Source organism: Hyperoodon ampullatus (genome assembly GCF_949752795.1).
Source record: "Hyperoodon ampullatus genome assembly, chromosome: 14".
In the NCBI taxonomy this organism is placed as follows: domain Eukaryota; kingdom Metazoa; phylum Chordata; class Mammalia; order Artiodactyla; family Ziphiidae; genus Hyperoodon; species Hyperoodon ampullatus.
This window is the reverse complement of record NC_136927.1, coordinates 78667807-78693564: the sequence shown is the minus strand read 5'-3', so window position 1 is coordinate 78693564 and position 25758 is coordinate 78667807. Positions and strand designations below refer to the sequence as shown.

At 44.6% G+C, this 25758-nt stretch overlaps 1 protein-coding gene across 1 annotated transcript in view; it reads left to right on the top strand.

Moving 5' to 3' along the window:
* The window catches only part of ATP9A (ATPase phospholipid transporting 9A (putative)), a 131155-nt gene that overhangs the window by 66000 nt on the left and 39397 nt on the right, over positions 1-25758 (top strand). The window contains exons 11-14 of the mRNA XM_079718608.1: positions 760-920; positions 3257-3399; positions 4385-4497; positions 15112-15324. Of these exons, the coding sequence (XP_079574734.1) occupies positions 760-920; positions 3257-3399; positions 4385-4497; positions 15112-15324 (630 nt within the window). The remainder of the gene's footprint in view (positions 1-759; positions 921-3256; positions 3400-4384; positions 4498-15111; positions 15325-25758) is intronic.

Genomic DNA, 25758 nt, shown 5'->3' with positions numbered 1-25758 from the left:
CATGCGGGGTCAGCTCTGCGGTCTGCCTGATTGGCCCTGTTACTGCTGCCTTCCCACCAGCACCCTCCCTCCCAGCTCCACCCCTCCCCCAGTTTCTTAGAGTCAGAATATTGCAGAGTGGTCTTCTTTGTCAATACTGTGAACAGATGCCAGTCCTTTCACCCTGCCGTTACAACCCCCATGACGACCATCGTTATTACAACTATAAATGTCACCTATTTGATGTTTTAGCTGTATCCGTGGCCGTGTTTCTGCGAAGTGATGGGTTTCATATGCTGGTACCATTTTTAAAGAATATGCATTAAAATAAATATGTAGTCATTAAAATACTAACGTTCATGAATGCAGCACCTAAAAATCAGGGGCCACCAGTGGTGAGTGCCCTGAATTTCCAGGCAATAGGGAATTAGTGCGTGGTGCACTGTGCAGAGTTGTAGGACTGAGTCATTTTACAGGCCGCTGTGGAGGATGGTAGAGGCCACGCAGTGCGCGGCATCGCTGAAGGCAGCAGTAACCCACTTAGGTGATTCCAAGGGTAAATCTAAATTCATTAAGCAAAAATCGAAATCGGATTCATTGAAGTCCCTTGGATGTCTGTTAGCCTGTGGAGCCCAGTGTTCTCACCCAAAGATGTGGGGATCCATGGAGCCCACTGTCTTGCCCGAGGTGGAGGTGTTCGTGGGGGAAGGACCAGTTCTCCGGGCGGGCTGTGGGTTGCACCAGCTAATCACAAGCTTTGCTCTGTGCGTTGTCCCACAGATTGGCCTGTTTGACCTGGAAGTGAACTGCCTAACAAAGATCCTCTTTGGAGCTTTGGTGGTGGTGTCTCTGGTCATGGTCGCCCTCCAGCACTTCGCCGGACGTTGGTACCTACAAATCATCCGCTTCCTCCTTTTGTTTTCCAACATCATTCCCATCAGGTAAGCAGAGAACAAGCTTGTGTTTAAGTGCTGCGACATTTGCTTCTCTCTCTTCATGCAAAGGTCATGGTTTTGCGGTTTTGAGAAGGAGCTGGGCCCTTTGTAGAGTGATGACCAAGGACAGGCAGGGTCAGCAGTGTAGGCGGCGCTCTGGCTGGAGCACTGGACGGGCACATTCCTCCCTGAACCATCCTTTCTGGAATTACTCTCTGCTCAGAAGATCTGGCCTTGCCCAGTCTCAGTGTACACTGGACATGCCGTTTAGATTTCATCTTATTTACCAGCCCCAGGAGGTTGGTGGTGACTGGTGGGAGTGCTGTGTTGGGAAGGATTCTGAGCCTGAGTCTGGACTCATGGTGCTTGATTAGCCGTGGAAGCTTGGTGGCACATGCCAGACAATTGTTCGCCTACCTCATTTGAAGGCTGAATAAATGGTTTAAAAAAAATATATATATATATATATATAAAATAAAGTAATAGATGGTCATAGTAGGAAAAAAATTCACAGTAGCCAAAGAATAAAATAAAAATCATCTCTAATCTCACAACTAAGTGATAATTGCTGTTGATATTTTGGGATATATGTTTTCTAGACAGCTTTCTTTTTAGAAAAAGGAGAATTTGCTCTACATAAAAATCCACTCCCACCCGCCACTTTTTTTTTCTAACAAAGGATGTGTTGCAAATAACTTTTCACATCAAATATACTTGCACACCGTCATTTAATAGAACTGCTGTAGTATGTATTCTATGCCTGATCATTTATTTAGACCCATATTGTTGGATGCTTGTTTCTACTTTTTCCCCATAATAAATGATCAGTAAATAATTATAAAAGAAGCCCTATCTTTTTCCCTCAGACTTCCAGTGCTTATAATCTCTCTCTTACACTTGATCTATTGCCCTGTATTTTGTCTTGCTCTTTTGTGTATTTACATCATCCCAGCTAGACCTTGTCTTTTCCCGAAGACAGAGATTGTGGTTTTGGTACAACAACATGACTAGAAGAAGGAGATTGAACCCCAAGCTAGTGTGCTCTGGATGATGGTTTCAAAGAATAAATAAGTCTAATTTACTGCTAACAAAAGAGTGTTTGTGCTGTAATGTTGTGTATAATTGTAGTCTTTAAAGTTCTGTCTACAACATGACTGAAAATCGGTGCATTGAATCTGCATATGGGCCAGGGCTAGCCAGTGAAATAGTTAGCAATTTAATCAGTTTATAGGATTATGAATGAATTTGAAGATTTCTTTTTATTGTTTGCAATGAAATATTTAAAAATGAGTATAACACAGGGACTTCCCTGGTGGCGCAGTGGTTAAGAATCCGCCTGCCAATGCAAGGGACACAGGTTCGAGCCCTAGTCTGGGAAGATTCCACATGCCATGGAGCAACTAAGCCCATGTGCCGCAACTACTGAGCCTGCGTGCCACAACTACTGAAGCCCGCATGCCTAGAGCCTGTGCTCTGCAACAAGAGAAGCCACCGCAATGAGAAGCGAGTGGGTCACAACTAAGAATAGCACCTGCTCACCACGACTAGAGAAAGCCCGTGCACAGCAATGAAGACCCAACACAGCCAAAAATAACTAAATAAATAAATTTAAAAAAATGAGTATAAGACATAAAAAGGAATATTATTCAGCCTTAAAAAGGAAGGAAAAAAAAAAGAAGGGAATTCTGACACATGCTGCAACATGGATGAACCCTGAAAACATTATGCTAAGTGAAATAAGCCAGACACAAAAGAACAGATCGTGTGTGATTCCACAGTACGAGACCCCTAGAGCAGTCAAATTCATAGAGACAGAGAGTAGAATGGTGCTTGCTGGGGGCTGGAGAAGGGGAAATGGGGAACTACTGTTTAATGAGTATAAAATTTCAGTGTAGGAAGATGAAAAAGTCCTGGAGATGGATGGTGATTATGGTCCCATAACAATGTGAATGTACTTGATATCATTGAACTGTACACTTAAGATGCTTTAAATGGTAAATGTTATGTATATTTTACCACAATGTAAAAAATGAATAAGGTATCAAAAATACATCAGCTCAGAGGACTACTATTTTTTCTTTTTTTAAGTAAGGCTAAAACAACTACCTTTTCAATATTTTAAAAGTATCTTAAATTTTTATATTTTATTTTGGTCCGTAACAGAATCGCTTCATGGAAATTTGATAGTGGTGTTGAATGTGTGGATTCAGCCCCAGCAGTGTGCTTCTACAGGGGGTGATTCCAGATGTTATGGCACAAACGATGTGCATTTAGAGTCCTTGTTGAGATACAGGCAGTCGTATGTTTATCCCGTTAACCTGTGTGCTCTGGTTTTCTGACAGTCTGCGTGTGAACCTGGACATGGGCAAGATCGTGTACAGCTGGGTGATTCGCAGGGATTCGAAAATCCCCGGGACCGTGGTTCGCTCCAGCACGATTCCCGAGCAGCTGGGGAGGATTTCCTACCTGCTCACAGATAAGACCGGTGAGTTTCCTGGGGCCCTCACAGGATTCAAGGTCGAAGAAGGTGCTTGGAATCTCTTTCTGGAGGTGTTAGAGATGCATGTTGCTGCTCTTTTATTTTCTTCATCTTTTGATGATGAAGACATGATGATGATGATGATGATGATGATGATAGCAGCAAAGCCTTACTTCATGCTAATTATGTACAAAAGCACTGTTCTGGGTATTTATAGTCACTTACTTAATCCTTCCCCGGTGTTGTGAGTTTGGGGGTATTAAGTGACTTGGTGGTTAAGTGACTTGTCAGGAGCACATAGTGGCAGAAGCAGGCTTTGAACTCAGACAGTCTGGCTTCAAGTCCTGACCTTGAAACCACACCTCAAAATACTGCTCCACAGTTTAACATCTGTCAAGTTACGAGGTTGTCGTAGTAGTTGAGAGCAAGTGTGGAGTGGGGAGACCTGGGTTTTATCTTCCTCTCTGCCGTTCAGTGATAATGGGATAAAAGGGAATCTGTTGCAAAGATTCGGAAAATCAGCAAAACTAGGTTTCAGGAAGGAGAAGAACCAGGAAAGTTTTGGCTGTGTCAGCATCAGGACCCCTGGGATGGTCTCCTGTCTTGTCTCGACTCATCCTCTGTCGATATGCCTGTCTGCTCAAGGTTTAGATTCCTTCAAGATAGAATCTGATTGGCCTCATGTATGTCACGTGCTGCCCTCTTGGCCAATGGAATGAGTCAGGCACCCTGATTGACGCTCCCTCTGGACCATCCCAGGGAATGGGGTGATAATTCCCCCTGGAAACCTGGGGTTCTATTTTCAGAAGGAATTCTGGGATTCCGGGCTGACAGAATGTCACAGGTGTCTCATCCAGCAGGAGCAGTGCTGAAACCAGTCTGTGACATACAGTAAACTCTCAAAAAAAAAAAAGCCAAATAGCTATCATTACTGTTAATAATAATAAGAGCTCCGGGATGTAGGCAGTTACTGATTTGTCTTATGTTTCAGGAACTCTTACCCAGAATGAGATGGTTTTCAAACGGCTCCATCTAGGCACTGTGGCCTATGGCCTCGACTCAATGGATGAAGTACAAAGCCACATTTTTAGTATTTACACCCAGGTAAAGCCTTCTGTTTTGATACCCAAACAATTGGTTTACATTTATTAACACCTATGTTGAGAAGAATTCATAATACCATATGATTCACTCATTAAAAGTGTACAGTTCGGTGTTTTTTTTGTATACTCAGAGTTGTGTAACCATCACCACAGTCAATTTCATCTTCATCACCCCAAAAGGAAGCCCTGTACCCATGGACAGTCTGTTACTCCTCACTTCCCCCAACCCCACCTTTCCTTCCAAACCCCTGGCAACCACTAATCCTTCACATTTTGAATAGAGCTGCATTTGAGGTTTTTTTCCCCATCTTCCTCATCCCCAGGGTTAATCTACTGAAATACTAATGGATACTGGGGAAAACATAAGAAAAAATTATTTGCTAGTAACTGGTGCTAGAAAGAACTTTGAGAACCTAATGGTTGGTCTTCCTTCAAGTTTACAAACATGCTTACTTTTTCCTTTTCCCCTGTTACGAGCCAAAGCAGCATAATTAATGGGCTGCTTGTGACATAATCACGGTATAACGGATCAGCTTTAGTCCCTCATCTCTTTTCAGCTCAGCAGTCTCATGGAAGAAATTATCAGAGATGATGGTCAACTTATCTGTTCCTGATTCCCACCCCCTACAAGGTTTTTCAAAACCGGTCATTTTTTTTTTTAGAGAAAGGTATTACTTGTAAGTGTCCTAAGAGTCCTAAAAAATTAGACCAGAGGGTCCCCCACCTTGGCTGCTCATCAGAATTACTGGTAATGTTTTAAAAACAGAGTAAAAACAAAACAAAAGACATTAACTTGGGTCTGGTACCCTAGAGATTCTGACTCATTAAGATGACAGGAGAGTCTGGGCTCCTGTGTTTTAAAAGAAAGATGACAAAACAAACAAATCCCTTGGTAATTCTGAGACACACCCAGGGCTAAATGGCCTGCATTAGACCAGCTACGTGTTATGACACTTGTTTGGGGGCAATAGAATAAAAAGGCCATGTTTTGCTTAAATTTGTCCAAATAAATAATGATTCCGTAGTCAGAAGGCCAATTACAAATGTATTTTTGTGTAAGAGTTAGAGGTGGACTCTCTAAGTGCTTTGTGATACAATTATAGTCGACATTTAATTTTCCGGAATGTTCGCTAGACTGCACACCTGGATTTCCGGGGTATCTCCTGAAAATGGCAGGGCAGGGGATAGTGTGGAAGTGGGGGTGGATTTTAAGTGGAGAACAGTTTGTTTGATCCATGTCACGTCATCACCTGCTACCAGCCACGAAGCCCTTGTCATTTGTCTAGGCTCCCTGTGTGGGTATCATGGCTTGTCCCCAAATGGTCCATTGTCCTTCTTCAAAGGTGGACTTTAAGACTATTAAAAAATCACAAGGACTTGGTTAGACCGAGAGGAAAAGCCACAGTCAGCCCTTGGTTCCTTTCTCTCTCTCTCTGACCCGTCTTCCTCTGGGAGGTGACGTGGTGTCTGTGCTGGGCTCTGTGTATCACACTCTAGGGGGTTCTGCTCTTATCCAGCTTCTGTCACCCTGTTGAAGCTGATGGCTCCCATGTCTGTGTCGGCCCGACCAGGAGCTTTAGCCTGGAATACACCTGCATACTTGGCATCACCGCTTGTGGGTCATGAGGACGGTGCACCCACCATCCCGACATTTTTCCTGCATCCCGTACACTTGCTTCTCTAAGCTGTTCTTGTTTTAGTAAGCACCACTCCCATTTACCCTGTTAGCTCCGTCCAGGGATTTGGGAAGTGCCCCTGCTTCCTGCCCCGTGACCACCTGCCTTCAGTCGTGGCCCTGCTTCCCCCAGATCACCTGTTTGGCCTTTGTCTTCATCCCCTCTCTCACTAGGCAGGAACTACACTCTCCCTTGCCTGGCTGTCTGCAGTGACCCCCCTGCAGTCTTTCCCTGTTTCCCTCCCGGGAGCACAGGGTCGCCCTCGTACTGGCAGCTCCCTTGCAGGGTCTGAGGCTTCCATGTGGTCCAGCAAGGCCTGCATCCCCTGCTGCCACCTCTCCCGCTGTTCACTCTCTCCTCCCGCTCACCCCGTTACGCCACTGCCTGCAGCATTCAGGGCAAGGTGAGCAGCCTCATTTCTGTGTCTTGGAATATTCTTCCCTCTGAACCATCGGTCCCAATGCCTCCCGGGCCCCTCCTGAGGGGCCAGTGTGTGGATCGTTATGCTTCTCAGCATCTGGCTGAGTCCCGCCTGCTTCTCAGCCCTGTCTCAGCGGTGCCGGCTGCCGATGGTCACGTTAGACAGCTTCGTAGACCTTGGGGTGCACCCCGGAGGGAGGCACAACCCTGCCCATGCTGGTGGTGTTTTTTTTTTTTGCGGTATGCGGGCCTCTCACTGCTGTGGCCTCTCGCGTTGCGGAGCACAGGCTCCGGACACGCAGGCTCAGCGGCCATGGCTCACGGGCCCAGCCACTCCGTGGCATGTGGGATCTTCCCGGACCAGGGCACGAACCTGCGTCCCCTGCATCGGCAGGTGGACTCTCAACCACTGCGCCACCAGGGAAGCCCACTTGCTGGTGGTATTTTTAAGAGCTTGTGGTATTGACAGAAGCCATCCTTTCTCAGGATATTTGTGTAGTTCAGCTTTTGTAGCCCATTTTTGGTTTAGCACAGATAACACTGTGTGAAGTCTTAAAAGTTCTTACCGTGAACTCCTTTTTTTAAAAAAATTATTTATTTATTTATTTATTTATTGGCTGCATTGGGTCTTTGTTGCTGCGCACGGGCTTTCTCTAGTTGTGGCGAGCCGGGGCTGCTTTTCGTTGTGCTGCGCGGGCTTCTCATTGCCATGGTGTCTCTTGCTGCAGAGCACGGGCTCTAGGCTTGTGGGCTTGAGTAGTTGTGGCACGCGGGCTCAGTAGTTGTGGCTCGTGGGCTCTAGAGCACAGGCTCAGTAGTTGTGGCGCACGGGCTTAGTTGCTCCGCAGCATGTGGGATCTTCCCTGACCAGTGTTCGAACCTGTGTCCCCTGCATTGACAGGCGGATTCTTAACCACTGTGCCACTAGGGAAGTCCTTACCATGGACTCTTAACTCATCACCCTTCCTCAGCAGAAGCTCGTAAATTGATTTGCCCGTCCTGGCCTTGGGTTTAAAGTAGCTGAGTGTGATGGGGAAAGTCCGAGGCTGGTGTGCACACTCCACCCCCTGGGGCCACGTGCATCCTTCTTTCGGGACATTGAAAAGCCCTGCGGTAAACACGTGACTTCTTTTGTGATGACAAGTACGAAGGCTTTCTTGTGGTTTTATTGAGGTATAACATACATAAAATTCAGCCATGTTAACTGTAGTATTCAATGATTTTTTTAGGTAAATTTACAAAGTTGTGGAACCATCCCCACAATCCAGTATTAGACCACCACCCCAGATGATTCTCCCGAGCCCATTACAGCCATTCATCTGACTTTCAGAGTTTTATAATAGGATGTTATAACAGTGTCTCCTAAGGTAGAGTATTTGGAACTCCTGGTTCAGATCTCTAGGGACAGAGTCAGAATCTCTGGGAGTGGTGCGTGGACCTACAGTTTTAACAGGTGAACCAGGTGATTCCAAAGTAAAACAGAGTTTGAGAATAGCTACCGCACATCTGAGGTGCGTCCTTATTTTTCAGAATGTCAGTGTCTAAATCTGTGGACTCCAAAACAGAGTTTGCAAGGAGACCCATTGAGGTGCAAGAGGAAAAGATTAGAATGTCTATTCACATTTCATTTTCATCTTCAAAATTAAAGCAAAATTTAAACTTTACTAATAGCTTTAAGATTGACCCTGGGACCCCCACTCCACATATCAGATGAACTTTTATCAGGCACAGTCCTTGAGGTGTCCTGTGAAAGGAGTTGGAATTCTACGATTGTTTATTTTCAGAACATTGAAATTCAGGTTGTGTGTCATGAGTGTCCAGGTGACTGGTTTTAGGGATGTTATTTAACTAAAGTAATCTCGTAAAGAGGAAAGAGGGCAGGTGGCTTTACAAGATTCCTGCAGGGAAACTCGAGATGATCAATACAAGCCCAAGTAAACCACAAGGAAATGGCCAACACATTATGAGATAAACCCATGACAGGCTAAGGAGGTGTGATGATTTTTCCTCTGGCTTATTCATTCACTTATTGGCACCTTTAAAAAACTGAGAGAAAATTCACAAACCATAACATTTACCCATTAAGTGTACAGGTCAGCGTTTTTTAGTATATTCTCAACATTGTGCGGTCGTCACTGCTGTCTCATTTCAGAATGTTTTCACCAACCCCAAGAGGGACCTCCTATCTCTTAGACTCCCACCCCTCCCCCAGCCCCTGGCAACCACCCATCTACTTTTTGTCTCTGTGGCTTGCCTGTTCTGGACATTTCAGATGAAGGGAATCAATCAGTACCTTTTGCACCTGGCTTATTTCACCTGGCATGGCATCCCCAAGGTTGCAGCACATGTCAGCGCTTCATGCCCCTTATGACAGATATGACAGTTTGAATCTATAATTTTAAATAATTTACATAATTATAATTTAAAATTTATAATTCTCAGTGCCCCTTACCCTGAGTATATGTTATTTTGAGGTATTAGCTAATTCTGTGAAATATGCTCTTTTCATTTTTATCATATCATTTTAGAATTTTTTTTGTTGTTTCATAATGCACAGTACAATATTTATACAATTTAAATATACATGTATGGACGGTACTTAAATTTCTTCTCGACACGTTCAAAGTATTTTGAGATGACTCTTCTTTATTACCTGGAATATGTAGTCATCTATTTTATTTTACTCCCCTCAGCAAGTGAAAATACCTTTAACTTTTATTAATATATGTATCTGAAAAAAAATGGATGACTGTGGGAAGTGGGGGGCTTGTGGTGTCCTGTGTCAGAGAAGACCAAGACTAAGAGTGCTCTTCTAGGCTGTTTTGTACATGTGAATTCTTATTTTTCAAAAAAACATAGTTCACATTATTTCACATATTTTGATCTGTGAACTGTGATTTTTCACTTAACGTTTTGTCTCTGATATTGTTTTAGGATTTGTTAGAGTTGGAATTTACTGAGCATTTTTTTCCTTTTCTTTTTAATGAGTATGTTGGTGAATGTGTGAGTTTGTGGTTTACTTTCCTGCACAAGATATATACACACAGGATGCATTCGGTTGTCAGTGCTTGCTGTGTCCCAGATAGTGTACCTCTTGCTTTCTGCATCCATAGGAAACAGAGAAGGTTATGTTTTCTCGAGGAAGAATTTTTCGTCTGTGTGTTTTTCTCTGGGACACAGAGCTTACTTTGTTTTTTACTGATGTAAAAATTCCTAATACTTTCTTAGGATACATTTTTTTTTCTGCAGAAAAAATAAACAACATGGATAAGTACAAATAAAAAACATTGAAATCACCTGTATTCACATCACTCAGTGATAGCCAGTGTTAACACCTGGGTGTATAAAATGCCAAGCTTTTTCTCTGCCTTTGTGTGTCTGTGGAGATGTGTACTTTCTCTCTCTCCCTGTTCCTTTTTTTCTTTTCAACAAGAAGGCATCATATTTTTGTAATTCTTTTAAACTAGAGTTGAGCATCAAAACTGTGAAGTTTAGGGCTTCCCTGGTGGCGCAGTGGTTGGGAGTCCGCCTGCCGATGCAGGGGACACGGGTTCGTGCCCTGGTCTGGGAGGATCCCACATGCCGCGGAGCGGCTGGGCCCGTGAGGCTGGGCCCATGAGCCATGGCTGCTGGGCCTGTGCGTCCGGAGCCTGTGCTCCACAACGGGAGAGGCCACAACGGTGAGAGCCCCATGTACCGCAAAAAAAAAACAAAACTGAAGTTTAAAAATATGTATATATGCCTGGACCCTACTCTATTCTTTAAGTGTCAGGGGCCCAAGCATGTATATATACTTCTTAAAATCTTTACTGGTTATTCAGAGAGTCATTTCTAGTTAAGAACCACTATTGGAATAACACTGTCCAGCTTCTTTCTTTTCACATATGTCATGATTATGATCCTTTTTAATGGTTTTATAATAGGACCAGGACTAGGTAGGGTTAAGGAGAGTGAGGCATGCACCCAGGGAGCAAAATTTATTGACATGGCAAGAAAACGCCATCATCAAGACAAATCACACTGTAATGCAGTACTTAAAAAACTCAAAATTAATGTGGAAAATCCAAATCTTAAATTGACAGTATCCAATTCAGCATTCACATAATTTGGCCTCACCATCCTAACCCCGATTTTACAGTGGCAGTGGCTTCATGTCCGGTTCTCAGCTTTGGCATACTGACATCTGGGCTGGATAATTTTTTGCTGTGGGGACCACCCTGTGCACTGTAGGGTGTTTAGCAGCATCCTTGCCCTCTACCATCTCGATGCCTGTAGCACACTCCTCCGGCACCTGCTTTGTCACACCCTCAAGTATCTCCAGACACTGCCCAGTGGGGGGCAAATTCTCCCAAGTTGAGAACCCCTGTGTAATATGTGGTTCAGTTTCAACGAATTGAAATTTGTTGCCTCTGTCATGCGGAAAGATGTGTACTGTTAAGCAGTAAACGTTGTGTTTATGCAGTCACTTAGCGTGTAAGGCAGTTGATTCACTTGGAAGTGGTAGCTCTAAGCCTGTCTCTGTGGAGGTGGACCTTTGAGGTTAATGAGTTACCAGCTCTGAGCTCAATTTGGAGAGTGAAGGGGGCCTATTGAAACAGGAATTCCTTCTCTTCAATAGTGTATTTTTACCAGTTGCAACCCATCCATCGTATCTGGTAATATTATGAATGTTCGTAAGTGGTGATGTTTTCATTGCATTTGGAAAGAAAATTGATATTCATGGTGGCTCGGCATTTAATTTCTGTATTACTGTTTCCTGAAATACAGGCTGGAGTTCTCACTGGCAAATGTCCCTGCCATGGATTATTAATGAGAAATGGAGGCCTGTTTTTTTCACTGAATCTCCATGTCTCATTTGTTGGCTGGGCTGCCCTAGAATGACCAAAACATCACAAGGTGTGAGATATCCACCGAAGGGCCCAAGTCAGAGGCCTTTGTATATGGAGATCTTGATTCCTCACCCAACTTCTGACCTCACGTGAGGCTATTTTGCCCTCCTTCCTTAAGAGGGCCAGTGGTTCCCCCCCAGGGCAAAAAGAGTTGTAACCTGTCTCTGTGGTTACCACATCTGTTTTTATTTTCCCCTGGTATTTTTTAAGTAAGAAGAAATGTGTGTAGGTTAAAGGGCCTATGGGGAGGAGGCTAGAGATAAACACTGTACAATGTGAAACTCTTCCATATGGGGAATGTGAGGATGTTTGAGGACTGGGCCTCAATACGAATACTAGCTGAGCTCCTGGTAATTACCGGTGCCTTCATGATATATGTGGATTGCCATTTGGTGTGTGGATGAGCCTTTTATTTGCAAATTAATAGAGAATTTCAGAATCAGTGGTTATGACCCCTCTTCCCTGAAACAGTAGGAAAGTGGGATAAGTATCAGTTTAAGAGAGAGAGAAATGAACGTGGAGATAGTAAACCAGTGTCTGCCTGTGATGTTGGTCCAGTTCAATCACCGTCATTTTCTAGTTTGTTGTCAAATGGTTCCCTGATCTGAGAGTGAGGTCTTTGCAAAAATCTGGGCTGTGTTTCTCTTTTTTGCCTTGCCCTAGTGTGGTTTCACCTGGAATGCAAAACCCCAAAGCTCTGTGTTATCCCACATTTGAAATATGACTGGAAATATTTGACTTCTGTAGACAGAATCAGATTGCTTATAAAATCTGAAGGTTTTTGGAAGATGCCCTGAACTCAGCCTTTCATTCAAATCCACTGTTACTAAAACTTGCCAGCCAGAGCAATTACTTTGTCAAAGGTCTTGTTATTGCTCCTAATGTTAAGTAATAATTTGGTCCAGGTGCTGGGGAATGTGGGCAAAAAAATGAAGACATGCGTCCATGGCTAGAACATAAATTATAGAGTTTAGAAAAAATGTTCTTGATTTAGTCTCTCCCGGAGAGGGAACCTTTCTGTAAATCTTCAGTCCTCGTTATAATTTTAAAGTTAAATTCTTTATGATTAAAAGCACTTGGCAGATAATGATTCATTTAAACTGTAGTTCTGATATATTACTCTAATTATTGTTACCATGCCGTGCCCTTTGGCCTGGAAGTGAAACTCGTGTCCTCTTGACACCAAAGGTTAACAGAGCAGGAAGCCAGAGCAGTGTGTGTGCCTGCATGACCAGAATAATTTAGTAATTGTCTAATTACCTGAGGAGTATAATGCCACTGCTAAAAATAGTATTAAAAAATTAAATGAAAGTCATTTTCTTGTTTCTCATAACCCATCTGTTCTCTATTTTGGGCAACCATGTGTTCATGGGTATGAAACGTGATTCATTCTAAAAGATCGGAAGGCTTCTGCTCTGTTGGATAAAATATGTTTTTAATGGAACGCAGCATTCAGTAACTTCACAAACATCTCCAGCTTCCGAGGCTCAGTTGTAGAGGCAGGAAGACTATTGTAGGTCTTTTGTCCTAAACTGTGACTTAAAATCTGGAACTGATGTTGGTCAATTTGATATTTATTTCTTCTCAGAAATGGAAAAAAAGTTCATGACAAATGAGGACTTCTAACCAGGATCTTAGGAATATTAAGTTGTTCATTTGTTCAACAAATATCTGTTGCTAGTTACTACTGCCCTTGGTACTAGAATTCAGTAGACAAGCTCTCTGTTCTCATGGTCTAACGGGAGAATTATCAGGTGAAGAATCCAGTTTTAGCCATTGGAGACAACACATATGGTAACGTAGAAGCGTGGCTCCCAGTGGGGTGGGCACAGGGGGCAGCGTGGATTAGGGGGCTCAGGGGAGGTGTCTTTGAGGAGGAAACATTGAATGGAGACCTGAATGATGAGGTGGAGTGAGCTAGCTCTGCAGAGATGTGGGAAACAGTGTTCTAGGAAGTGGGTCCCGTACGTGCAAAGGCCCTGAGGCAGGAAGGAGGTTGGAGAGAGAGGCTAATCAGGTGGGTCATGGCAAGGCACCTGAGTGTTTTTTATTGAACACTAACTCATAGACTGTTGACAAGTGGTCTCTTTGTAGTAGTCTTAATTTTTTATTGTATTTTAAGGCAGTAGAACCCCTTTATTCAAAGCTAGGCCTTCATGGTACCCGGTGTGTAACACAGATGGGTATGGGGTTGCTTGTCCTCCACGTTTGATGGTGCTGAGTGGGGTTTCTCGGGATTTCTCTACTCGGCTCGTGGGGTGAAAACCACCCCCTAGCCCACTCCTCTCATTTGCAGGAAACCGAGGCCCAGAGGGCAGATGGCGTTTGCTCAAGGTCACACAGCTGTTCACACCCACCCGAGAATCAGGCTCAGATTTCTCAGCCTTCAGTACTCTTTTTACCATGTTGCTCAAAACCTTTCCCCCAACTTAACCAATAGGAGGCCAAGCCGTGTGTTGAAAGGTATGAATGAAGGAACGGATGAGGGCTGTGTAAGGAACAGGACTGCTTCTTAGACAAGAGTCAGGGTCCGTGGCCAGTGTGGAAGGCAAAGCTTGAGCACATTTAAGTTTACTCTTGAAAATCTACCCTAAGTGGACTTCTAGGTACCATTTTGCAGTGTGTTCAGCCAGCCAGGCTTCTTTCTGGTTGTTACTGATATTCTCCCCGGACCTGCCCTTGGTTGCTTGTTACCCCCTAGAGCCCCCATCCATACTGTTGTCTTCATTTTTTAAAAAAACTTATTTTTGGCTGTGTTGGGTCTTCGTTGCTGCGCGCGGGCTTTTCTCTCTAGTTGCGGTGGGCGGGGGCTACTCTTCGTTGCGGTGCGTGAGCTTCTCCTTGCGGTGGCTTCTCTTGTTTCGGAGCACGGGCTCTTGGCACGTGGGCTTTAGTAGCTGTGGCACATGGGCTTGGTTGCTCTGCGGCATGTGGGATCTTCCTGGACCTGAGATCGAACCCGTGTCCCCTGCATTGGCAGGTGGATTCTTAACCACTGCGCCACCAGGGAAGTCCCGTCTTCAATTTTAAACTGAGAGGAATGTACATTTAAAACAGCAGTTCTAAACCGGGCATGATTTTGGTCTCCATGGGCAATTGGCAACATCTGAAGACAGTTTTGTTCTCCTGTTGCACCTGGGGGTTGCGTCTGGCATCTGGTAGATGGAGGCCAGAGAAGCTGCTAGCCATCCCACTATGCACAGGACTCTCCCCCTGCCGCCAGCCCCAGCGGAGAATTATCTCCCTCAAATGTCAGCAGTGCCGAGGTCCGGAAGCCCTGGTCTGAAGCAGCAGCATCACTTGAAGTGTAATGGGGCCCCCACTCGGTCAGAGGCCCCCAGCACCACCCAAAGGAAGGCACGTTCACAGGTTCCCAGGTAGCATCCCCCACATTCACTAAACTGTCATTTTTTTCCTCTGTTTATTTTGCATTTTTGTTTTTGCCTGAGCGCCCGTGACCGGATCCCTGACCCGCACGCCCTCGTGGCAGTGTTACTGGAGGCACCCCCAGAGCGACGTGTGTTAGAGCAGCTGAAAGAGAAGCAGCAACTCCGCAGGGTCCTTCTTCTTCCCTCTCGAGGTCCTTCCGTGTCTCTGATCATCTTCCTCGTTGGTTTCCTCTTCTCATAGCAATCCCAGGACCCGCCCGCTCAGAAGGGCCCCGCGCTCACCACCAAAGTGCGGCGGACCATGAGCAGCCGCGTGCACGAAGCCGTCAAGGCCATCGCGCTGTGCCACAACGTCACCCCCGTATACGAGTCCAACGGTGTCACCGACCAGGCCGAGGCGGAGAAGCAGTACGAGGACTCCTGCCGCGTGTACCAGGCATCCAGCCCAGACGAGGTAAGCCCCGGGCATGCGGGATGCCCTGCCCATTCCCCACCCGCTCCAGGTGGGGCCTCCTGTCAGGGAAGCAGGATCCGGGACGACGCTGGGCCGCTAGGGAAACAGCCTGGCAAATGCCTGTAGCCCTTGATCTTCCTCTAGAAGGAGTAGCCTTGGACTTGAGATACATCCTGAGTTAGGAAGCAGTGAGAGATCTTGTTTGTGGTTCAGACGGCCAGCGCATAAGGGACACAGGTCCCATAAAACCACATTCCTTTTTTAAAAAACAGCTTAATTAGGATATAATCCACATACCACACAATCGCCCGTGTGACAGATACATACAGGTCAGTGGTTTTTTAAAATAGTATATTCATGGAGTTATGCAACCATTACCACAGTCGATTTTAGAATCGATTTTTGTGACACTTTTGTCGACCCAAAGGAAGCACGCCATGCCTGTATTCCCACAGACTCCCAGCCTCCCTCCCTCCAGCCCCTGGCAACCACACTGACCTACTTTCTATCTCTGTAGATTTGACTATTCTGGACATTTCATACAAATGGAAACATATACACACATTTTGTGTCTCACTTCTTTCACTTAGCATGTATTTTCAAGATTCATCCATGTAGTAGCATGTATCAATACTTGATGCCTTTTTATGGATGAACAATATTCCATTGAATGGATAATACTGTGTTTTGTTTATCCAGTCTTTGGTTGATGAACATTTGGACTGTTTATATATCTTCTATGTATATAATATATATATATGTGTATTTTCTTTTGGGGGCTATTGTGCTATGAACATGTGTCCAGGTTTTTGCACAGACATATGTGTTCATTTCTCTTGGTGTACGTATAGGAGAGGAATGCTGGGTCATGTTAAATTTACGTTTAGCCTTTTGAGAAACTGCCACACTGTTTTCTAAAGTGGCTGCACCATTTTAAATTCCCACCTGCAAGGTATGAGGGTTCCAGTTTCTCTGCATCTTAGCCAACACTTGTCATTGTCCCTCCTTTTGATTCTCGCCGATCTAGTGAGTGTGAAGTGAAATCTCATTGTGGTTTTGATTTGTGTTTCTGATACCAAAGGTTAATAGCATTGATAACATTGAGCATCTTTTTATGTGCTTATTGGCCCCTTTATGTATCTTCCTTGGAGACACGTCTATCCAGGTCCTCTGCCCACTTTTAATTGTGTTATGTGTCTTTTTGTTACTGAGTTGTAAGAGTTCTTTATGTATTTGAGATAAAAGCCTCCTATCAGATATATGATTTCCAAATATTTTCTCCCATTCTATCTTTTATGTTCTTGATGGTGTCCTTTGAAACGTGGAAGTTTTAAATTTTGATGAAGTCTAGTAAGCCACATATCTTTGTATCTAAGCATCAACTCTTGCTAAAGCTGAAAGGATTCCTTTAATTCTGTGTTCAAGAGCATAGGACCTGGTAATACAGTTGCCTGTGTAGTGTTTTCTGTAAGAAGCCCCTAACTGCTTTTTCTCTTAGGGTGCCGTATGATAGGAACGCCTTTTGTGTAGGTGTAGGCAGAGAACTCCCTCGCCCAGCATGAAAATGGTATCATATCCTTTGCCCCTGACTTGAGTGTAGTTAAGACACAGTCCGTGTTTTACTAGTCTGTTAACATTTTGGTTTTTTTTCCTTTCCAGTCTTCCTTCCTTTCTTTTTTCTTTCCTTAAAAAAAACTTTTATTCTGATTATGGAAGCAATTTTTTGTAGTGTGGAAAATTTGGAAATTTCAGAAGAATATAAAGAGGGAAATGGGTTATTTGCAACTTCACTCATAAAAGATAACAATAGATAACTTCCCTTGAGTATTTGGTACACATCAGGTCCCATTTGACGTACTGTGTATTATTCATTAAATCTTCCCAGCAACTAAGAGGTACTATGATTATCCCCATTTTCAGAAGAGAAAAGTCAAGGACAGAGAGATTAAATATTTAGCCTGAAGTTTCTAGTTTTTTGGTTTTTTTTTAAGAGTTCAAAGTATAGTGGCTTTTCTTTTCTCTTATTATTTTTAAATTGAAGTATAGTTGATTTACAATATTATATTAGTTTCAGGAGTACAACAGAGTGATTTGATACTTTTAGAGATTATACTCCATATAAAGTTATTATAAAATATTGGCTATATTCCCTGTGCTGTACATTACATTTTTATATCTTCCCTGGATTTTTTTTTAGACTTTTTAATTTTGAAATACTTTCAGATTTTTGGAAAAGTTGTAAAATTAACACAAAGAAGTCCCCTTTACCAAAACTTAGATTCTTCAGATGTGAACACTTTTCTGCTTTTGCTTTATCTTTACCTTTGAAGAGTAAGCTTCAGGCATGATCCCCTTTTATTATTCCTAAATATTTCTTAAAAATACTTTCCTAAATATCTCCCTACAAAACAAGATCATTTATCAGAATCAGGAAATTAACGTTGATACAGTACTGTTATCTAACTTGCAGATCTTATTAAAAGTGCATCAACTGTCCCACTCACTTTTTTTTTTACAAAAAAAGAAAAAAATATTTTCCCCAGATCAGTAACCAATCCAGGAGTACACACCACATTCAGTTGTACCGCCTCTGGTGTCTCTTTTATATTTATTTTTTAAATTTATTTTTTCTTTTTGGCCAAGCCGTGCAGCATGTGGGATCTTAGTTCCCCAACCAGGGGTCGAGCCTACGTCCCCCTGCAGTGGAAGCTCGGAGTCATAACCACTGGACCATCTGGAGTTTCTATTAACCTGGAACAGTTCCTCAGCTTTCCTTGACTGTCACAGCCTTGACTCTGTTGAAGAATACGGGTTATCTGTTTTGTAGAATGTCCCTCAGTTTGTATTTGTCTGACATTTTCTTAGGATGTTGACTCAGGTTATGCATTTCTGGCACTGTCCTCGGTGCAGGGTATCCGGAGACGCATGATGTTGGCGTGTGTAGGTCTCGGAGATGCTAACTTAGGTTTCTTGGCTAAGGTGGTGTCTCCCAGGTTTCCTCCTGGTAAAGTTGCCGTTTTCTGTGGCTGACTTAACGTTACAGCACCAGTCCCCTAAGTGACAGGGTCAGGGCTTTAACCCAGGGAGTTTGTTTTCAGAGCCCAAACTCTTAATCCTTTTACTAAACCATTTTTCAGAAACAACTAAATATTAATTTTTATTAATTTGATATATAGCCCCTCCACTAGGTTTTCATGTATTTTTTTGGTAAAAAAATGAGCATTTTAATATAGTTACGGGTTTTGCCTATATTTGTTCTTTTTTCACTAATATTTTATCATACCTGTTTCTCAATTTTCTTGAACGTTATTAAAACACAGTTTTTCAGATTCACTGCCTACGGTATGGACCCTAATATCTTCAACTGTTCTCATATTATTGGAATTTAGGTTATTTCTATTTTTGAGCAATAGTATTTATAAACATTTGCAGTGAGTATCCTTACACTTGCTGTTTCTAGAAATGGTGTGACGGGGTTCATTAATTCACCAGGTATTTTTGAGTGCCTCCCATGGGCCAGGCACTGTGGAGTCTACATTAAACAAGGAAGCAGCTCACACCCCTTGGGGCGGCAGGAGTGAGACAGTTGCCTGAGCAGGTTCCTTATCCTCACTGTGTGTCTGTGACATGGGACCCACAGGAGGGTGTTGTGAGGCCCTTAGTATGTGGTCAGTAAATCCTGTGGGTCAAACTGAATGAGTATGTTTAAGGCTCATGACATAAATTACCAGAGTGCTTCCCGTGATTTTTTTTTTTTTAACCATTTTATTCTTCCACCAATGTTGCAAGAACTCCCAGTTATGATGATGATGATGATGATGATGATGATGATGATTTTTGTTCACTTTAAGAAGGAGGGAGGGGCTTCTTTGGTACGTGAAGTGTTTTGGAGGTCTGGACTCATCTGAGAATATCCGTGAACCAGTGGTTGATGTGATCGTGCGGGCGGGGGGGAGGATGGCACAATAAGAATCTTTTCCAAAGATCAGAAATGGCAGGACACTTGGGTGTGTCTTTCCCTGCCCAGTGTCTTCTTCCTCCTTTTCTGTCCTTTTCTGGGGCAATGGAATGTGTCCCCTGGGAGACGACTCCTTCTCATCTGCTTGGTGTTTGTGGAAGAGCTCAAGCTGTGAAGCCCAGTTCATCTGTTGACCATTGATATTTGAACCAGGCTTTTTAGGGGTGAAAAACATGGTAACCCTTGGCCAAATTCTGAGATGGGAATTGTGTGCAGAGAGAAGGGGGAGGTGGGGGATAGGTATGGAAGAGCCTACTGAGACTTGTGCCCTGGAACCAGAAGCTTGTCATATTTGTCACCGTGTCTTCACCAGGGTTAGTCGGCTTGATCTTGCCTTTCCGTTTCGGAATGGGAGGATGATACCATTGAATGGTCCATGTGAGAAAGGACCAGATTCTTGGTAGTTACGGACTGGGGACCAGTAGCTTGTGGGTATTTCATAGAATTTAAATTAAATGTTGGTGATCCGATCAGCACTTGTGCCTCTGGGCTCCGATTGGCTATTGACGTGCATATGTGATGGTCTTTAATGCCTGTCCCACACCCCTGGTTCCCACTGAACTTTGATATATTTGTTTTAGGGCTGTGCAAAGATTTTTCCATGAAGGTAAATCTTCCATGGAATGCTTTGTGCTTTTCAGCCCCTTTTTGTTAAAGAGAAGAGCCCTTTATCTCTGCTGTCCATTAATTGCCTTTGGATTCAGATTTGTTTTGTTTTTCTAAGATTCTGAATAGCAGTTTGCTTTTTTTAAAAAAAGGTATTTTCTTTTGGTCTTTGGTGTCTTCACAGAGGTCCGTGTTACTTTCTTGGTTTCCTTTTCTCCACAGCTTTATTTTTTTTTATTACACAGTCATTTCATGTTTATGATAGAATATATGAAAATGTAGAGAAGAAAAAAAAGTAAACCATAATCCTACTAACCGAAGGTGTAACCACTGTTAATATTTTACTCACCAGCCTTTTAAACTACTTCAAAAGATGTGTACGTCAAAATATAAATCTGTTTATGGAAATATACTGTCTGACAGAAAATAGGTTAAATCTAGTTCCAGTGAAATCTTTCAGAAAGCTGTACTGTTTCCAGATCCCTGTGGGATTCCACGTAGGAGTGGCTGGGTCTAGAATCCTACCTTTGAAATTCTATATCAATAAAACCTGGCTGGTGCGGGCAAGGTCAGTTGATGGAATACATACAGAAGCCAGTGTCCTCTTTACTTTGGAGCTCCTGGAGTAATTTCTACCAGTTGGCCTAGGATTCATTTCCTGTAACAGAAAGCAGGATTTCCTAAATTTGTTTCCTGTGCACATTCCGCCTGGGAAGCCTTGAAGTGTCTTTATTCAGCTATTGATTACAGCCTGGGGGGCACTGCCCCCACCCCCCGACCCCCCGCCTGTACAGTAAACTCCCAGGGGAAATGAGACAGATGTAATCTGGCCAGAGAGAAGTGGTCCTAAGATGCTCGGGCGAGCAGGCTTCAGCCCTGACAGCATCCCATCGTTTGCAGGATATTTGACAGTGTTGGAGGGGGGGTGCAGTGGAGGAGGGGTCGCTGTGATACAACTTCTAACGCGTCCTTCTTGGCGTGAGTGGTCAAGGACGTGCTCTCCTCCGAGCAGATAGAATCCACCCTGGGACTCGTTCATTTGTCTAAAGAAGTTGATAAACATAACCTGTAATTCTCACTAGGTAGTGATAACCACTGTTTATGTTCAGGTGTAGAGTTACCCAGATTTTTCCTAAATGTGGGCATATATGTAGAATTACAGTTGTATGTTTCTCTGGTACAGAATCACACGATAGTACAAGGAAGGAAGGGGGGTGAAGTGGGTTACGTCACATCCTTGAGAAAGCCAGATGGTTTTCACGGTCCTGTAGGGTTTATGTGTGCGTGCGCATGTGGGCACGTGTACATATGTGCACGAGTGTGGGTGTGAACACATGTGCACGTGATGTGTGCACGGCTGCTGTTTGAGCGTATGTGGCGTGTGGACGTGCATGGGTGTGTGTGCGTGTGTGTGAGTGTGAATGAAAGTGGCCTGCTGTATGTAGCTGTGCCTTGAGTAACTCAGTGATTTCAGAGCCCTTAGTTGCAAGTTCTGGGTAATGTGTAGAATGTTCTGTGTGGCCACCCCTGCTCAGGGCGCAGAGCGAGAAGTCTATCTCCATCTTCCCCTGAGGCACCCCGCCCCCTCCTTTCTCACCGTCTCTACACAGGGCCCCTCCCCTGACCTCTGCCTCGGAGCCGCCCACTGTTCTCAATTTCTGAATACCTTTGCAGAGATAATTCTTTGCATACGTTAGAATTTTCCTCACCCTTTAATTATTAACCTATTTTAAAAATTTAAGAGCACAACTGTAAATTATAGATAAAGTTTTGCACCTTGCTTTGCGTTACTCGTCCTTCTAAAGCATGTCTGTGTGTGTGGTGTCGCTGTGTGGGACGTCAGCTGAGTTTTGCTAAAATGTTGGGCTGCTGTGTGTTCTGTCATCTCACAATGGCATTTCAAGACCTTCGTTTCCACTAATTTTTCTGAAAGATGGGGGCATCACACTACCCCTCCTTACCCCGCGGTGCCACTGCGGGTCGTGTGTCACTGCCAGGGCGGACTTGATTAGCAGTGTGATTTTAAGCTGCACTCAGCCTCCTCGTAGGTAAAGAGGGGCTGATACATCACACGGAGCTCATGGCCCTTAGAGAAGAGAGGGAGCAGTGAGGGTAGCGGTGATGCTGCCAGTGGTAAGGAGGGGTCATCTGCTCTGTGCCAGGCACCGCGTCATGGGCGTCCCTTACCACCCAGAATTACTGTCATCGTGCTGTTTGCAAATGAGGTATAGATTGGCTAAGGAATATTCCCAAGGTCACACGGCTGGCGAGATTAAAACCGGCAGCCCATGTCCAGGGGTGGGGCTCGTAACCCCACAGGACCACGTCCCTACCCATGGCATGATGGGTTGAAAGTGCTTTGTCAACTCACAAGTGTTGCAGAGAGTGAAGCACTTGCATTTGGGGAGCTCAGGGCGGATACTGGGTGAAGTTCCAGAGTGTCCAATTATTTTTACCTATTCCGGTCCCCTTGGGACACCTGCACTGAGCCAGTGTTGTGTCTGGGAGCTCCAAAACTCAGTGGCACCTTCCGTGTGTGTCCCTTCCCTCTTTTCTCATCTTATAAGCTTCCAAGCTTGGTGATAACAACCGTCTTCTGCCACAGCCCCCGGAAGCCTACCTCCTGAGTGTCTTGCCTTCACTGACCATCTCTTCAGATCCAGCCCTTAGAAGGGAAAACCAAAAAGGATGTGTTTCTCCTCTAGTCCACAGTACCCTTGAAATGGACCCCTCGCAAGGGGCCGTGAGAGATGGGCGAAGAGGGAGTTGGGCTCTCCTCCAGACATCAGAGTCTGTAGATGGAGAGCATTCCTGCATCCATTAGAGTGTCAGAAGCTGGGAGTAATGCAGACAGGGGTGATATAAGAAAAAGGGGTATACAGTGAAGGTACAGCTAATCTAGAAGCAGATTTTATTTTTAGTCCCCCCCCCCCGCACTAATTATAAGAGTGACATTAGCTTGTTATAGAAAAAGAAAAAAAATTCCAGGAAAAAAAAGCCAAAAATGTTTTGGTGTTTTTCCTACCTCTTTCTCTTCTGTATATATACAATATATGTTCTATGAACTTGATTTGTTCCCTTGCATTATCCCTTTCCGGTAACTATCTATAGTAAGAATATTCTTAGTGGCTGCTCTATTCTGCTGCTTAGATACACCACAGATTATTTCCTCTGTCTCCCAAGTGTAACGTTTAGGTGGTCCCCCACTTGTGGCTGTCATAAATAATGTCATGATGGAGAGCCTCGCTCATTCAGTCTCTCTGTACATCTCTCAGCATGCATGGAAGGTCCCAGTTGTCTCATTTTGCATTTTCTTAACCCTGTTGCAAAGAGTGAGGATAAAAACCGTTGGGGAAAGGTAAGCCCGTGGCCTTGAGCGGGGGCCGGCAATCTCCCGTCCCTTTGCAGCCTTGGGGTTTCTTTTTCCTCCATAACCACATCCCTGTCGGTCCCCTGAATGCCTCCTCGTGTCTGAGCCTCAGCTCCAGGCCTCGGACAATGCCAGCATTCAGATGTGTGCACGATGGAGTGTGGAATGTTGACCCAGAGAGACTTAGGAGGCTGGTGGGGCTCCACCATCACGTTGCCAGGCCCTTGGACCTGAGGGTGAGGTCAAAGAACAGCGGTCGGGAACTTAAGGAAGAAATCCACCATCCATGTTATGTATTAACCACTGGGGTAGAATTTTGAAATAAGATTTTGGTTGCTCAGAAGATAGGGGTCCTGTGTCAGGCAGAACTATGGGATTTGGGGGGCACTGTAGAAAACTGTCAAATGAGCCTTCCTTGGTATTAGCTCATCCGCGGCCATACATGCAAAAGTCCTGTCCCATATCACATTAGTATTGGTCCAGAATAGACTTAAGTAAATAGCCGTTTGTAAGTGGCTAAATTTTTATAGAGATGATGCCATTCTTCCTTTTCAAATACTTGTTTTTATCAGAGTTAAGAGGCTGAATTTCAAGTATAGGATCAGGAAATTTGGATCAGGGAGTGGCCTTTTTTTTTTTTTTTGTGGTACGCGGGCCTCTCACTGTTGTGGCCTCTCCCGTTGCGGAGCACAGGCTCTGGACGCGCAGGCTCAGCGGCCATGGCTCACGGGCCCAGCTGCTCCGCAGCACGTGGGATCTTCCCGGACCGGGGCACGAACCCGTGTCCCCTGCATCTGCAGGCGGACTCTCAACCACTGCGCCACCTGGGAAGCCCAGGGAGTGGCCTTTTATTCTACCACCTTGTCCACTGATTCTTTTTTTTTTTTTTTTTTTTTTTTGCGTTACGCGGGCCTCTCACTGTTGTGGCCTCTCCCGTTGCGGAGCACGGGCTCCGGACGCGCAGGCTCAGCGGCCATGGCTCACGGGCCCAGCCGCTCCGTGGCATGTGGGATCTTCCCGGACCGGGGCACGAACCCGTGTCCCCTGCATCGGCAGGCGGACTCTCAACCACTGCTCCACCAGGGAAGCCGGTCCACTGATTCTTAAAAGTAGCAGGCTGTGTTTTGTTTGCCCCATGCTGTGTTTAAAAGAAAAACAGCAATATTTAAAAATCACTCAGTGTTCTAGAAAAATCAGCTTCTCCTGAGAAAGATCAGATCTGGAAAGACTGGGCCCAGTTTCGACCTGGCAGCAGTTACCCCCTCCCCCAAGCCCTGTCCCTAGGTGGCCGGCCCTGCCCCTGTTGGCATTCAAACCTGCAACCACCAGGTGGCACATTTTGGAACCTATTTCTTAATAAAGAATACCTAGGTCTGTGGATATTTATAAGCTTGAAAGGCTGGCTTCGGGCAGACTGGCCATTCTTTGTAAGCCTGGGTGTTTATCTGATGGAATGCCCCCAAAGAACCGTTTTAATCAGATAGCAGATTCATGCATGTTCTTGTATTTCATATGCATCCTGCTTTTGACAGGAATTCAAGGCTCTTTAGCCTGTCTGGCGTAATTCCCAAGCACACATTCCCAGGTACAAAGGGAAGATTATTAAAGCTTGTCACAGGTGGTTCATTGCTGACCAACAAATGATGAAAAAGCCCTTTCATGGACAGCTCTGACAAGCATTCTTCAGATAGGCTTTTTTTCTTTTTTTTTTGGAGGCGGAAGGGTAGAGTAGGAGGCTCTGTTTTTTTAATTTCCTGACCCAAACCAGACACACAGCTGACTCGTGGAGCCCAGATCCCCCGCTCTGGCCCTTTCTTGGTTTCCAGCATTTGCTTTTGCCTCTCATTTACTTGTTCATTCATTTACCTTACGAGGTTTCTTTTTCTGCTGCTGTCTGACCTCCGGATAGTCTGACCCGAGGCCCCCTGAGACCCCAGCTCCGGCTGTTAAGGACAGCGAGACTCAAGACCCTGAGATTGGGACTTGCCTGGCGGTCCAGTGGTTAAGACTCCATGCTTCCACTACAGGGGGGTGCGGGTTTGATCCCTGGTCAGGGAACTAAGATCCCACGTGCGGCGTAGAAAAGAAAAGAAAAAAAAGACCCTGAAATCCTTTCTGATTTGGCAATACAGGATGATTCTTTTGAATTGAAGCTCAGACCCTCTAGCAGAAGTAGTAGCCTCCTTTACATCATCTTGTTTTAGGAAGGGATGGAGTCGTCCCACCTGACCGCTGAAATGTTTGTCCCTGCTGCTGTTGAGAAGGGTTAGTAGCTCCCCAGTTCTAAACTGCTCCCTTCTCAGTAGGACCCGGGGGATTTTATATGTTCTGGTAGAAAGCAGCTTTAAATTAAAGCTGACTTAATGTTCAAGTCGGAATAAGGGAGTGGGATTGTAAGGTGAGAAAGAAAGGCCCCCCTGCAGGGCTCATATCCTGTTGG